The sequence below is a fragment of the Cetorhinus maximus genome, chromosome 3 (assembly GCF_964194155.1).
Source record: "Cetorhinus maximus chromosome 3, sCetMax3.hap1.1, whole genome shotgun sequence".
Classification (NCBI taxonomy): domain Eukaryota; kingdom Metazoa; phylum Chordata; class Chondrichthyes; order Lamniformes; family Cetorhinidae; genus Cetorhinus; species Cetorhinus maximus.
The window spans coordinates 159,146,647-159,163,075 of NC_135881.1; the positions used below are offsets into that span (position 1 = coordinate 159,146,647).

At 45.8% G+C, this 16,429-nt stretch overlaps 1 protein-coding gene across 1 annotated transcript in view; it reads right to left on the reverse strand.

Annotated features, from left to right (window-relative positions):
- Positions 1–362: 362 nt before the first annotated feature.
- phactr1 (phosphatase and actin regulator 1) overlaps positions 363–16,429 on the reverse strand; it is a 711,982-nt gene continuing 695,915 nt past the window's right edge. Inside the window, exon 13 of the mRNA XM_078539187.1 lies at positions 363–443. Coding sequence (XP_078395313.1) covers positions 363–443 — 81 coding nt within the window. The remainder of the gene's footprint in view (positions 444–16,429) is intronic.

Sequence of the window (16,429 nt, forward strand, 5' to 3'; positions counted from 1 at the left end):
AGAGAGACCAAGACAATGCTGAATGATGGTACTAGACTATAGCCATCAGCTTATGGATGTGACACATCTGATCCAATCTCTGAAGCAACATGGTGCCTCCTGAAGGTCAGTAGACTGTTGGAAAGTGTGCATTACTGAATATCCGACACACAAAGGCAATAAAGAAGAGTTCTGTCCTGGTAGGGATTAGTGGGTACCTATACAGTCCTAGCACTTCGGTTTTTTTGTAAGACTCTCTGTGGTTGTACGCAGTAAACAGCTAGGGCCTGTGAAACCTGAAAATAATACAGCAAATATTTAATAGGTGGCATTTATTTAAAATGTGATGACATTCCACTCAATATGTTGTACAACAGACACACCTACCTTGTTAGGTGCCTACTTAATTCATGCACTTCCATTTCAGTGCTCTTGAATTCATTCAATTCCTTACGAATAGCAGCCTGAAATTGAAGAGGTATTGGAATTTTTAAAGAGATCTTGGGCTTTAATTTCCTCCTTGTGCTTTTTTATGCATTCTATCAAATTTTTGTCTGCCCATTTCTTAAGTGAGATCAGAAAGAATACAAAGGCTAGTGGAAATTTGGAATACTCTTCCCCCAAGAAGCTGTTGAAGCCAAGCCAATTGAAAATTTCAAAACTGAGATGATAGATTTTTGTTAAGCAAAGACATTGAGGCAGATAGGTTGAATTAAGATACAGGCTGAATGTTGGAACACGCTGAAGGGGATGAATAGCCTTCTGTTCCATATGTTTCTATTTAGCTCATTTAAAATAAACTCCAAAAGAACAAACCCACAAGCAGAATTTTTAGTTCAGCATGTGGGTGCATGCCTGACCTGCTTGACCGTACAATAGTGCTTGATGACGTCGGGCGAGCATCCTGACATCATCCCGTGCACACGCGATATTTCGGTCAGCAGGCGTGCGCGAAAGTCGGAAATGTGCCCATCTACAATTAAGAGGGCAATTAAGCCCATTAAAGTCCTAATTGTCCCCAATTTTACATGGTCCATCCAACCTTATGGTTGGCAGACGGGTAAATCTGCCAGACAGACTTTGCATTTTTGATGAAATGGGCAGGAGCTTCAGGGAGCTTTCATTCCGGGCTCCCCTGCACCCGCACTTACATCAGTGCCCGCCCTCCTCCCACCCTGGCAGCGCTGAGCATTTCAGTGCTTGTTTCACACTGGCTGGCAGTTAATTGACCAGCCAGCACAAAATCGCAATCGGAGGGCCGATTGCAGGTTCCTCAGCTGCTCCTGGGCCTGCCGATCGTGCCCACATGTGTCTGTAGTGCACAGACAGAGTGCAACACAGATGACATCTTCCTCTTATGTCCCCATGCACCTCACCCCTCTCCCTAACATTTTGTAACTGAAATTGACAAGTGGGTCTACTGGTTAGCAAAAATTGACTCTTGTTCAGGGAACCCCAAAACAGATATAAGAAGCTAATGATTTTGCATGGTGAGTATCAATTTTTAAACTTTTAAGTGGTTTGAAACATTAAGGATATTACATAGATGCAAGTTATTATTATATGCTATTAACATTATTGCCAAACTTCTATTTCAATTTCTTTTTATATTTCAAGGAAACCTTGTTCATCTTCAAGTCAACATTTGTGTGACCTGTGTACATAATGGCATGATGGCTTGTTGGGCATGCTTTTGGGCAGTTCAAGAACCATAACAAAATGAATGCTCAGCCTTTAGGTTTCTACCATTTGCCACTGGCCTTACCTGTTCAAGGACCTTGACAAGAAAGGCTCCTCTGAGCAGCGGAAGCAGACAAGGGTGTCACTCCTGTGGCTTTAACTCACCAGACTAAGGGCAGGATCAACGCAGAGGTGGAATGACTGCACAGTCCTTAAAAATGGCAGGCCTGGATGCAGAAGTCCACCTCCTACCATTTCTAGCAGATCACATTTTGCTGGCAGGGGCAAGGCACTCAAAAGGAAACCCAAACTCAGCAAGGCCATTTGAACTCAGCATTGAGTTCCAACAGACCCCATTTTGTTTGTCCCATAGCATGGGAGTCAAGAATGTATTGAAAAAGCATAAATGCTCTTGAAGGACGGATTGGATGTCATGATTTGAAGTTATTTAAATCCCTAGCCTTTTAAAAGAATGTGGGGGAGAAGTGAAGGCTGCATCTTTCAGTTGGTGTAGAAAGAAAATGCCTGATGCTGGAGTGCATTGATTGACAGGCCATCTGATGTAGTTCAGAAAAGAAACAGTAACCCTCAGTTCCTGCAGTTTTGATAGACTTCATTGCTGACATATCCCAAGGGTTCAGCCCTTAATGAATTCTTGGTGGAGTCTCAGAAGTTCAAAAGACACTTATCTCAGCCCATGGGGGCTGGGGGGTTGTGACGGTACAGAGTTTACATTCTGAGTGACAGTTTTAAGAGGCTATGAAGCTGTCTTTGATGGGGATTTAACACTTTTCTGTTTTTATAACATGATATAACACACAACTGGCTGAAGTCTTAGCGAACTGAGGCAGACCTTCTAATCTCAGCACTCGCTCATCTCCGTGGTCACCTTCGAACTGCCTCTAGGGGTGGCTGATCTGACTCCATCCCACCCCTGCCTCCCCAGAATGAAAATATTTAAAGAGGTAGGTTGCCAGGATGGGAAGTTTCCCGGCTTGATTGTAAAAATCCAGCTCTAAGCCTTATGAAACTTAAACAATACTACTGAGTGGCCCAACACTAGGAAATTAATATAATATAAAAGCAAAATACTGCAGATGCTGGAAATCTGATAGAAAAACAGAAAATGCTGGAAAAACTCAGAAGGCCTAACAGCATTAATGTTTCTTATATTAATTAAAATTAAAGTTAATGTTTCGAGTCCATATGAATCTTCTTCAGAGTGTTGACTAGGAACTCAATGCCTGGGATTGACATCCCCACAAAATCTCTGGCTAACATAAAAATATAAGTAAAATTCAGAATCTAGAAAGTCCATTTCCCAATAAAGTAAACACTTCTGGTACATCTATTTACACTTCTGTTACCTTGTTTGGTAGATTATTACAAACATTGCTCATGTTGAACAGATTTCTCATGCTCTCTGCCAAATCTACTTTTTACTTACTTCTATTCTGTTCAAAAACTTGCATATTTTGAAATAATGGGCTGTATCTTCCAAGAAGTGTCAATCACCGCTGGATTGCTAGTCCACTCCCATTTACTTACCTTGCATTGGCATACCACGTTTCTCACCCAGACTTCCAACCCAGCCTCATGAGAAATGTGGAACAGACCGGATCCTGGAGTAGTGCAGGAGTTTCAGAGGAAGCCTTTTTATGGCACTAGCTGCCATATACCAGTAAGTTTAAATGTCCCAAAGCCACTTTGACAAGCTAAAGAGAGCAGTTAAGTGTATATTGTAAATGGGTGAGGGAGTAGGCTGGCAGGGGGATGGGTGAGGGGGTTGGGGTGGTAGACAGGGGTCAGGGCTTACTCAGGTCTCTGGGGCTAGTCAGAGAGTAGTCAGGTGGTAGGGAGGGTAGTCGGGAATGTGGGGGCAGTCATTGGAGTGTTGGAGGGTAGTGGGGTGGTTGGGGGCTAGTTGGGGTGTGGGGGGATAGTTGGGATGGTGCGGAGGTGGTTGGGCTGTTGGTGGGATGGTCAGGGTGTGTTCAGGTAGTCAGGGAGTCTGGTGGAGTAGTCGGGTGGTTTGTGTATGTGTGATAGAGGGCTGACAGTGTGTTTGAGTGCCAGAGAGAGAGAGAGAGGGGTGAATGTGTGTGTGTGTGTTTGCGTGTAAGAGAGAGAGGGGTGTGAGTGTATATGTGCCTGTGTGTGTTTGTGTGTGTGACTGTGCATGAGAGAGAGAGAGCGGGTGAGTGTGTGTGAGAGAAAGAGGGGCGAGTGCGTGTGACAAAGAGAGAGAGAGAGAGAGAGAGAGAGAGAGGGATGGGTGTGTGTGTGTATGGCTGAGAGAGAGAGTGTGGGTGAGCAAGCGTGTGAGAAAGAGAGGCGTGAGTGTGCATGTGCGTGCGATGGAGAGGGGGAGGGATGGGTGTGTGTACGTATCTGTCTGTGAGAGATGGGTTAGCGTGTACGTTAATGGGAGAGAGTGAGGGGTGTGCGCGTGTGTTAAAGAGAGAGGTGAGAGTGTGTGTGAGAGAGAGGGGTGAGCATGCGTGTGTCTGAAAGAGAGTTGTGTGTGCATGTGGGTATGAGAGAGAGAGGGTTGAGTGTGTGTCAGGGAGAGAGAGGGGTGAGTGTGTGGCTATGTGGCAGAGACGGGGAGTGGTGACTATGTGTGTGTGTGTGTGCATGCTTGTGTGTGTGCTTATGTGTGTGCGTGCTTGTGTGTGTGAGAGAGGGGTGTGTGTTTTTGTGTGTATCAGATAGTGAATGTGTGTGTGCATGTGAGAGAGAGCGTGGTGTGCGTGAGAGGGGTGAGTGTGTATGAGAGAGAGAGAGCTGAGGGTGAGAATGCATGTGTGAGAGAGAGGGTTTTGCGTGTGTGTGTGCGTGAGAGAGAGGGGTGTGTGTATGGGTGTGTGTGCATATGTGCGTGAATGTGTCTGAGAGACAGTATGTGTGTGAGAAAGAGAGGGGTGGGTGTGTGTGTATGCATGAGAGAGTGCAGGGTGAATGTGTGTTTGTGTGTGCGCGGTGTGTGTCTGAGGGGGAGTACGAGCGTGCATGTGTGAGAGAGGGTGCGTGTGAGAGAGAAGGTTGTGTGTGTGTGAGAGAGAGAGAGGTGATTGGCTGGGTGTGCTTCTGCTGTGTGTTTGAAAGAGAAAGGGTGAGTGTGTGTATGTGTGATAGAGAGGGTGAGTGTGTTTCTGCGAGAGAGAGAGGTGTCAGTGTGTGATCGTGTGTGTTTGTGTGAGAGAGAGGGGTGTTTGTGTGTGCGTGTGTGTCTGTGTATCTGTGAGAGAGAGAGACAGGGGTAATTGGCTGGGTGTGCAAGAGAGAGAGGGCTGCATGCATGTGTGAGAGAGACAGAGAGAGGAGTGAGTGTGTGTGTGTGTGTGTGAATGAGTGAGTGGGGGAGAGTATGTGTGCATCCGTGTGAGATTGAGGGGTGCATGTGTGTGCCTGAGTGTATGTGAGAGAAAGGTGTGTGTGTATGAGAGAGAGATGGGTGACTGTGTGTGTGAGAGAGAGAGGGACTGAGTGTGTGTGAGAGAGTGGGGTGAGTGTGTGTGAGTGAGAGGGGTGAGTGTATGTGTGTGCCTAAGAGTGTCTGAGAGAGAGAGAGAGGTGAGTGTGTTTGTGCAAGACAGAGGTGTCAGCATGTCATTGTGTGTGTTTGTGTGAGAGAGAGAGAGAGGGGTGTTTGTGTGTATGCCTGTGTCGGTGTATCTGTGAGGGAGAGAGATTGGGTGTGCAAGAGAGAGGGCTGCATGTGTGTGTGTGTGAGAGACAGAGAAAGGAGTGGGTGTGTGTGTGAGATTGAGAGAGGGGTGAGAGTGTGCATATGTGTCACAATGTATGAGGGAATGAGGTGAGCATGTGTGTGTGTGAGAGACAGAGACGTGTGAGTGTGTGTGTGCGTGAGACAGAGGGGTGATTGTGTGTGTGAGAGAGAGGGGTGAGTGTGTGTGTGTGTGAATGAGCGAGTGTGTGTGTACATCTGTGAGAGATTGAGAGAGGTGTGCATGTGTATGTCTGGGTGTATGTGAGAGAGAGGTGTGTGTGTGTGCATGAGAGAGAGAGGAGGAGAGTGTGTGTGTCAGAGAGAGAGGTGGGTGAGTGTTTGTGTTGAGAGAGGGGTGAGTTTTTGTGTTTGAGAGAGAGAGGGTGAGAGTGTGTGAGAGAGAGGGGTGAGTGTGTGTGTGAGAGAGAAAGAGGGATGAGTGTTTGTGTGAGAGAGGGGTGAGTGTTTATGTGAGAGGGGTGAGTGTGTGTGAAAGAGTGTGTGTGTGTGTGTGTGTGTGTGTGAGTGAGAGAGGCAGTGAGTGTGTTTGCTTCTGTATGAGACTGAGAGAGGGGTGAGTGTGTCTGTGTGCCTAAGAGTGTCTGAGAGTGTGTGTGACAGAGAGGTGAGCGTGTGTGTTGTGTGAGCGAAAGGGGTGTGTGTGTGTGTGTGTGTGTGTGTGGGCAGGATTTCCTAAATAATGCTCAGTGTGCTAAGAATAACGCTGACAAGCAGTTTAAGATTGTCAGTCAGGCTCGCAGTGTGGTGGTGCATTTGCATGTACTGGAAGCTACATATATTAATACACAGGCCCCGTTCTTTGAAGACAGAAAGAACATTACATCTGTTTCAGCTAAGCAAAATAAGTGATAGCCATTTGCTGACTCAGGGCAATATCTTAACCAATTAGTGTCAAGCTGCCTGGTTTAAATTTTTTTAAATGTTTGGCAGTTAACTGTCAGTCACCATCACTGGTGCATTCTTCATGGCAACACCACTTGCCAACCAATCAACACTCTCTTCACATACAGTATAAAATGTTGTTTTCCCCCTTTTTTGGTATTCTTGCGAGGTGTCCTGATGAGTGCAAGACAAAAAGTTGTTTATGATACTATCTAAATAACTTGTGTGTCTCCAGTTGATGCAGTGCATCAAGTGTGTCAACATAGTGGGTGGTGCATAGTGGTCAGTCTGCTTGTTACCTCTTACTTTCAGCTCTCACCTCTGGTTAGCAATATAACTATCGTGAAAAGAGAGCTGAGTGCATAAGCCTCTCCTGCCATTACACAGTCTCTTCATCAGCAAGCCTGTGTAGTGCCTCCCCGAGGCAACATATGTGTGTGTGTGAGAGAGAGAGGGTGAGTGTGTGTGTCAGAGGGAGAGGCAGTGAGTCTGTGTGCTTCTGTATGAGACTGAGAGAGGGGTGAGTGTGTCTGTGTGTCTCAGAGTGTACGTGTGAGAGAGAAGGAGGTGAGCGCGTGTGTTGTGTGAGCGAAAGGGGTGTTTCGCGGACCCAGGTTCAACTACAGGGGATTTGAAGGAGGTCTATCCCCCAGATACGTGGCACAATTACCCACCGCCGTGTGGTTACGCCCTGGTGCCCATGCACAGACCTCCAGCAACTGGTAAATAGCAATGGGATATTATATATATATATATATATATATATACAATACTCATGGGTAGTAGGTAATCTGTCATCCATCATAATCTGTCATTCCAGCAACTCCTGAAACAGAGCTGGTACCAAACAGTTCTTGTTTCATTCCTTCCTTTGGACAATACTAACAATACCGAGGTGGGTGGGGCCTGAGGCTGGGGCAACTCAGGGTCTCCAATCTATTTGCCCAGGCCTGCGCTCTGGAGAGGAAACTCCAGCTTCATGGCTTACATTGGCACAACATGGGAAGAAACAGTTACTGGTTAAATGTAAAAACAAAAAGCTAAAAGCTACTGCGGATGCTGGAAATCCAAAACAAAAACAGAATTACCTGGAAAAACTCAGCAAGTCTGGCAGCATCGGCGGAGAAGAAATCAGTTAACGTTTCGAGCCTTCATGGCCCTTCGGCAGAACTGGAGCATAGTTAGAAGAAGGGAGAAATATAAATTGGTTTAAGGTGGGTGGGGTGGGGGAAGAGACACATTGAGGGTGTGGTGTGATGATTGTGGAGATGAGCAGATAATCAAAAGAGGTCACAGACAAAAGGGTCAAAGAGGTGTTGAAGGTGGTGGTCTTTGTCTGAGAAAAGTGCCAATTAAGAATGGAAGACAGGATATTCAAAGTACAGCTCTAGTGGGGGTGGGGTGGAAAGACTAAAGGTTTTAGTTTTAGATTTAAAAATAATGGAAATAGGTGGGGAAAGAAGAATCTATATAAATTATTGAAAAAAAAGCGGGGGGGGGGTGGAAAGAAACGGGGTGGGGATGGGGGGAGGGGGAGTTTAAGATCTAAAGTTGTTGAATTCAATATTCAGCCCAGAAGGCTGTAAAGTGCCTAGTCGGAAGATGAGGTGCTGTTCCTCCAGTTTGCGTTGGGCTTCACTGGAACAATGCAGCAAGCCAAGGACAGACATGTTGGCAAGAGAACAGGGTGGAGTGTTAAAATGGCAAGCGACAGGGAGGTTTGGGTCTTTCTTGCGGACAGACCGCAGGTGTTCCGCAAAACGGTCGCCCAGTTTGCGTTTGGTCTCTCCAATGTAGAGGAGACTGCATTGGGAGCAACGAATGCAGTAGACTAAGTTAGGGGAAATGCAAGTGAAATGCTGCTTCACTTGAAAGGAGTGTTTGGGCCCTTGGACGGTGAGGAGAGAGGAAGTGAAGGGGCAGGTGTTGAAGATGCAACACCTGCCCCTTCACTTCCTCTCTCCTCACCGTCCAAGGGCCCAAACACTCCTTTCAAGTGAAGCAGCATTTCACTTGCATTTCCCCTAACTTAGTCTACTGCATTCGTTGCTCCCAATGCAGTCTCCTCTACATTGGAGAGACCAAACGCAAACTGGGCGACCGTTTTGCGGAACACCTGTGGTCTGTCCGCAAGAAAGACCCAAACCTCCCTGTCGCTTGCCATTTTAACACTCCACCCTGTTCTCTTGCCAACATGTCTGTCCTTGGCTTGCTGCATTGTTCCAGTGAAGCCCAACGCAAACTGGAGGAACAGCACCTCATCTTCCGACTAGGCACTTTACAGCCCTCCGGGCTGAATATTGAATTCAACAACTTTAGATCTTAAACTCCCCCTCCCCCCATCCCGTTTCTTTCCCCCCCCCCGCTTTTTTTTCAATAATTTATATAGATTCTTCTTTCCCCACCTATTTCCATTATTTTTAAATCTAAAACTAAAACCTTTAGTCTTTCCACCCCACCCCCACTAGAGCTGTACTTTGAATATCCTGTCTTCCATTCTTAATTAGCACTTTTCTCAGACAAAGACCACCACCTTCAACACCTCTTTGACCCTTTTGTCTGTGACATCTTCTGATTATCTGCTCATCTCCACAATCATCACACCACACCCTCAATGTGTCTCTTCCCCCACCCCACCCACCTTAAACCAATTTATATTTCTCCCTTCTTCTAACTATGCTCCAGTTCTGCCGAAGGGCCATGAAGGCTCGAAACGTTAACTGATTTCTTCTCCGCCAATGCTGCCAGACTTGCTGAGTTTTTCCAGGTAATACTGGTTAAATGTACTTGCTCGATTGGCGTAGAGCACGAGTGCCAAGGGTTACTTCCAACAGTGGGAGAGATCACCTCGTCTCATTGGTGAGCTACTGCCCGCCTCAAGCTTGGCAGCCCCTAGTCAGTTAAGTGCTGTCCCTGCATAAGAGTCATCTCTCAACAGGCGGGTTGCTAATCTATGCACCAGGGAAGACAAACTCAACAAAGGAAACACCAGTACTTTGCATTGCAAGCTGGAACGTAAGGACCATGCATCTTGGCCCTACCAAAGACCTTCTGCAGGTTGGTGACGCATGCAAGATAGCTGCGATTGACATGGAACTTACAACGTGGACCTTACAATGCTGCAAGAAACTAGGCTCAGTCAAAGTGGGTCTCTTAAAGAGAAGCACTACATTTTCTTATGGCAGGGGAAAACTCAATAGACAACACGTGAGCATGGAATGGGTTTCGGTCTTCTCACTTCTTGCGATGATTGAACCCCCACAAAAGGTTCAGGTAGCCTTCTTACACTTTGCTTTTAGTTTTAGAAATTCTACTTCTTTAAGTACTGAGGTACTCAATAACTACTAAATAATGAATTGAACTTTGGTTGCATACTTTCTTGTTATCTATGCAAACACTTGTTACAATTTTACTCTTTAAGAAGGACAGTTGATGTTATCACTATTTAATCAATCAGGATCGCCTGCAATCAATATGGCAGTATATTGAGTTTAATCATAGTTTAAGATGGGATATAACACACTCGTTACACAGCAAAAGCATACAACAATGACAAGTGTGTGCTGGTCCAGTTTGGATAGGATAGATGGCATGCATGAACACTTTTTATGTCTTTCTGTCTCTCTGTCCCTCCCTCTGGTCCGCCCCTGCCAGCCGGCTGCCCTTCTTCCCTCCATCCCTCCCTCTGGCCTGCTCCTGCTGGCCACCCTCTCTCCCTCTCTCCTGGTCGCCCTGCCTTTCTCTAGCCCACCCTCTCTCCCTCCAGCCCACCCCACCAGCCTCCCTTCCTCCAGCCCACCCCTGCTGGCTTCCCTCCATCTCTCTCCCTCCTTCCATCTGTCCCTCCAACAGATGGAATACAACGTGGAGAAATGTGAGGTTATCTACTTTGGTAGGAAAAACAGAAATACAGAGTATTTCTTAAATGGTGAGAGGCTAGGAAGTGTTGAACTTCAAAGGGACTTGGGTGACCTTGTTCATGAGTCACTGAAAGCTAACATGCAGGTACAGCAAGCAATTAAGAAGACAAATGGTATGTTGGCCTTTAATGCAAGAGGATTTGAGTATAGGAGTAAAGATTTCTTACTGCAATTATAAAGGGCTTTGGTGATACTGCACCTGGAGGTGCACCTAAGGAAAGATATACTTGTCTCAGAGGGAGTGCAATGAAGGTTCACTCAATTAATTCCTGGGATGAAAGGCTTGTCCTATGAGGAAAGGTTAAATAGCCTTTACTTCATGGAGTTTAGAAGAATGAGAGATGATCTCATTCGAACATACAAAACTCTGACAGGGCTCGACAGGGTAGATGAAGGAAGGATGTTTCCCTTGGTGGGAGTGGTGGATGTCTAGAACCAAGGAACATAGTCTCAGAATAAGGGCAGGCCATTTAAGACTGAGATGAGGAGGAATTTCTTCACTCAGAGAGTGATGAATCTTTGGAATTCTCTGCCCCAAAGAGCTGTGAAGGCTCAGTCGTTGAGTATGTTCAAGACTGAGATCAATAGATTTCTAAATATTAAAAGCATAAAGGGATACAGGGATGGTGCAGGAAAATGGTGTTGAAGTAGATCAGCCATGATCTCATTGAATGGCAGAATGAGCTCAAAGGGAAGAGTGGCCTACTCCTGCTCCTATTTCTTGTGTTCTTATGCTCTTATGTCAACAAGCATGGGCTCAGTTAACTTCATGTGTATCTCTGCCTCAACACTCAACTCCACCGCAGGTGTCAAGGGTCACTTCTATGAGGCACTTGACTTTGTCATCAGCAGAATGACTTCAACACAATGGTGGGTGTCCACTCCACTACACAGCTTGGCCAATGTGCATAATGGCATCTGGGAATAGGCAAGATGAGGGTGCTGGAGCTGTGCTGTTACATGGACTCTGTGTGACGAACAGCTACTGTACTTCCAAACTATGCCATGCCACAAGGTGTCCTGGAGGCAACCAAGATCACACCACTGGCACAAGCTAGATCTCATCATCACCAGATGTACTATCCTCGACAGTGTCCTTGTCACTCAAAGCTATCAAAGTGCTGACTATGACATTGACTACTCCCTGGTGAGTAACAAGGTCAGGCTTTAGCCAAGGAAATTATACCACTCCAAGAAGAAAGATCATCCTTGGATCAACACTCACCATATCACTGGCCCAGAAAGGATCCAGGGGTTCCTCAAAATCCTCAATCAGGCTCGTTCGGACAATGCCCAGGTCAAGAGTGCGGTGTCAAAGTGGGATCATTTGCGCAACACCATCTATAACTCTGTATTCACTGCCTGAGGGAAAAGCTATCACAGGAATGCTGACTGTTTTGAGGCTTTTGGACTGAAATGGAGCTAGTTATTGGAAGCAAGAGGAGAGCCCTCATGAACTAGAAGCAAGTCCCCAGCAAACAAAATCTCGATGTTCTCAGAGTTGCTAGAATCAAGGCTCAGCAGACTGCTCGGCACTGCACCAATCAATACTGGTTGAACCTCTGCAACAGCATACAGTCTACTGCTGAGTCTGGGGATGCTAGAGGGACGTATGAAGGAATCAAGAAAGCAACAGACCCAGCAGCAACTAAATCAGCCACCTTGAAGACAAATACAGGGATGATCATTACTGAACTTAGTAAGCAGATGGAAAGGTGGGTGGAGCACTATCTTGAATTCTAAACAATGGAGAATTTTGTCATTGAAGAAGCTCTCAGTGTCATTCCAGGCTTTCCTATCAAGGAGGAGCTGAACAGTGAGCCTAATACAGTAAAGCTTCACAAGGCCATTGACTATCTTGTGAGTGACAAAGCTCAGGAAATGATCACATTCCTGAAATCATCAAAAGTGCAAAACCAGCACTGCTGCAGCATCTCCATGAGTTTTTGTGTCTCTGCTGGAATGAAAGATTGGTGCTTCAAGACATTGCATGATGCAAAAATAATCACCTTGTACAAAAACAAAAGAGATTGCAGCAAGTAAAACAATTACTGAGACATCTCTTTGTTAAGTATTGTGGGGAAGGTCTTTGCTTGTGTTGCTCTGACCAGGATGTGGACCCTGACATCACACATTTACCATGAATCTCAGTGTGGCTTCAGACCTGGTGGATTGACAGTTGACATGATTTTCTCGCTTTGGCAGTTACAGAAAAAGTGCCTCAAACAGTGCAGACCACTCTACATTGCCTTCATAGGCCTCACCAAATCTTTCAACCTTATCAGCAGAGACAGACTCTTTAAATTGTTGTGGAAAATAGACTGCCCACCTGGAATCCTTGGTGTCATTTCTTCTTTTCATGAGAACATGCACAGGTGAGAGTGCCAGCCCTATACATCAAGGCAACATTTGACCCAGTGTGGCATCAAGCAAAACTGGAGTGAATGGAAATCGGTGGAAATCTCCCCACTGATCAGAGTCATATGTAGCACAAAGGAAGATGCTTGTGGTTGTTGGAGGTCAACCATCTCAGTCCCAGGGCTTTCGTATTGAAATGCAGACATTTTGGTTAACTGCCATCTCACAAATTTTAAATTGGACATGGGGGCCAGTGTTACGGTCCTGTTGGACAGAGAACCTCGCCCGGTGACCCAATGGCTAATGTCACCCACCACCCACCTATACGGAGCAGCAGGCATAAAGCTCCCAGTGAAAGGCAACACTTGGTACCAGGATAAAAGATTCTGAGAGACTCTGTTCATGGTCCACAACTCAGACTGTTCACTAGTAAGCTGCAAAGCCTGTGTTGAACTTAACCTTCTACAAAAAATTGACGCGGTCAACCAACAAGGCTCCTTGGCTATAAAACTGAGTTCCAGGACTGTTGCAACTGAAGAACACATACAAGATCACCTGGGGAGGGATGCAAAACCTGTGGACCAGTCCACTCTACGAAAGATTCCCCACCCATTCATGAAACAAGTGCAGCAGCAGCAGCTGGACGAGATGACAAACATGGGTGCAATCTTCCCAGTCACACAACCAACTGCATGGTGTTCCAGGATGGTCCCAGTCCCAAAACAGAACAGATCCATCCGTATCTACATCAACCTGATGCAGCTCAATAAAGCCATAGCCAGAGAAATACAGCCCATGTCTTCAGTGGACAAAAGCCTAACTAAACTCTCAAAGAGCATAGCATTTTCAAAGCTGGATGCCAACAGCGGCTTTCGGCAATTTCCCCTTGATGAAGAGTCCAGGCTGCTGACTACAGTCATTACCCACTTCGGAAGATTCTGCTTTAACCACCTGTTGCTTGGAATCACTTAGGCACCAGAAATATTTCAATGTACAATGTGGGCCATTTTGCAGGGCGTACAGGGTTCATTTGCCACATAGACAATGTATTAGTTCACAGTGCAGCGGTGAAGGGACATGACAAGAGACTTACAGCAGTCTTACAGTGCCTGCAGGAAGCAGGGCTGATGCTGAATGAGAAATATGAGTTCTCTAAAACATCAATTCTGTTACTGGGCCACATTGTCAGCAATAAAGACATCATGGTGGATACACAGAAAACTAAAGCTATTAGCGAGATCCTACACCTCATCCTCGATTCCAGCTCTCCAGCAATTCTTGGGGATGATGAACCAGATGGAAAAGTTTTTGCCAAATTTGGCACAGGTCACAGAACCTTTGAGGCATCTGCTTAAGAAAGACCAGGCATGGTGCTAGGACTCACATCAAGAGCAAGCCTTCACTCGCATCAAGGCAATGCTGCTCTCCAATGACATTCTGGCCCTCTAAGACCCATCTCTGCCCACCATCATAGCATCGCATAATTCATCCACAGGCCAGGGAGTGGTCCTTTTCTAGGAACAACTGGATGGAAATTGCCGACTGGTTTACTATGATTCCAGAGCTCGGTCAGACATGGAGACAAGATATGCCATCATAGAAAAGGAAGCCCTCGCTGTCACATGGGCATGTGAGAAGTTTTTAGACTACATCATTAGCCTCAAGGTCACGATCAAAACAGACTATAAGGCACTAGTCTCATTGCAGGATGAGAAGCAGCCAGTAAAGATGCCTCCCAGAATCCAGTGGTTCTACCTATGCCTCATGAGGTTTGCCTATGAGACGGTATAGGTCCAAGGTAAAAACCAAACAACAGGAGACACACTTTCTAGGGCCATATTAGGCCTTCCGACAAAACAGGAAGTCAATCTCATCGATGAGCTACAAGCGTACTCCCAATTGACAAGGAGACACCTGCCAGGGTCCACACGTAAACACCACATAGATTCACCAGGAACAAATGCATGATGAGGTGTGTGCCTGCATCTGCCGTTACTGCCAACAAGCTGGCCACAACAGTGACCAAGCGGTGGTGCCATATAAGCTTGCTTTGAACAACAAAACCACTTTACAGTCATAGATGACCTCCTGGTCTACAGTGAGCAGCTGGTCATCCCAGTTTCCCTTCCACCAGAGATCCTTCAAAAAATACACCAGGGCCACCTAGGTGTCACCGGGCCCAATCTGCTGTCTGGTGGCCAGGGCAATTGAGCACACGATAGCAAACTGTCAGGTTTGTGTGCTGCAGAGGCATGGGACCAAAGACAGCCCCTCATCCCAACACAGTTCCTTCTCTACCAGACCATGAGAGAGGCTGGGCATCAATGTATTTGTCTTCAACTGCAAATCGTTCCTTGTTGTGGTGAATTACTTTGCCAGATGGGTTGAGGTGAAGCATCTATATACGACCACCACAGAGGTAGCAATTAAGGCACTGAAAGAGATGTTCGCGAGCCACAGACGAGATCATGTCCAATAACGGCCCATAATTTTCAAATGAGTACTTTGCACACTTCACCGCCACATATGGCTTCGGCCATCATAGCAGCTCTCTGAGATAGCCACAGTCAAATGGGGAAGGAGAAAGAGGAGTTCACATTGTAAAAGACCTCCTAAAAAAGAACGAGGACTTCCCCACAGCACCGCTAACCTATAGGTCCACCCCATTACAATGCGGCTGGCCCTATCTGAACTCCTGATGGGCAGGAAACTCCACACACAACTTCCAATCCTGCTGAAAAAGCTAATACCAGGGTTGGTAATCAAGGAGGACATGCAAGCAAGAGAGCAGTCCCATAGGCAGAAGCAGGCTCCAACAGAGTTTACCTGCAATGACAGAGCCCCTGAACTCATGAGTTCAGAGACTTGAAGTGGAGAGATGGGGTAGTAATAATGATGTAAATACATGGGGTAAACTAGAATAACTTGAAATACATTGGATAAAGGCTGGGGGGAGGTGTAGTATAAGTATGTAACCTACTTAAGACTACAAAGACTTCATTAAGACCTACTGGATGGTATCCAATATCACACAACATATGTGACATATGTTCTTCATGGTTTATAATATCTAGGCAATCTAGAGCTTTCTTTAGATAACAACAAAATACTGCAGATGCTGGAAATCTGAAGAAGAGTCATATGGACTTGAACCATTAATTCTGTTCCAGTCTCCACACATGCTGCTAGACCTACTGAGTTTTTCCAGCATTTTCAGTTTTTATTTTAGAACTTTCTTTAGTTCATGTGCAAGATTCAGCTGTGTGATGGATTTATACAAAAGGAAAAGCAGTTTCATGGAGAGAGAACACCTGCCTATCCTGATCTATGACTCACCAACCTTGTGGGGAAATTAAGCTCAAAGCAGGTTAAAGGTCCTCTATTAAGCATTTAATGAAGTTCTGGTATGTGACATTGTTCTAGATGCCGATTCCATCAATGATTTGCATTAGTCCAACGCTTGTTGTACATCTAATGAGAAACTCGAGACTTGGGGAAATAGCTGCTGAAAGAGATTACCTAATGACCAATATAAGTACAGTTGCGCACACATCCAGAGTTCACAATAACTGGGTTGGAGATAATTAAGCAGTTGCTGACAAATTGTTGAGTGGAAGTATAATTGAGGGTACAGTGAATGTTTGTGGGATGATCAGGATAAGGGCATAGTGGTATTGTTGCTGGACAAATAACCCAGAGGCCCAGGATATTGTTCCCGGAGACCGGGATTCAAATCCCGCCATGGCAGATGGTAGAATTTGAATTTAATAAAAATCTGGAATTAAAAGTCTAATGATGACCATTGTCAATTGTTGTAAAAATCCATCTGGTTCACATCCCCTTTAGGGAAGGAAAT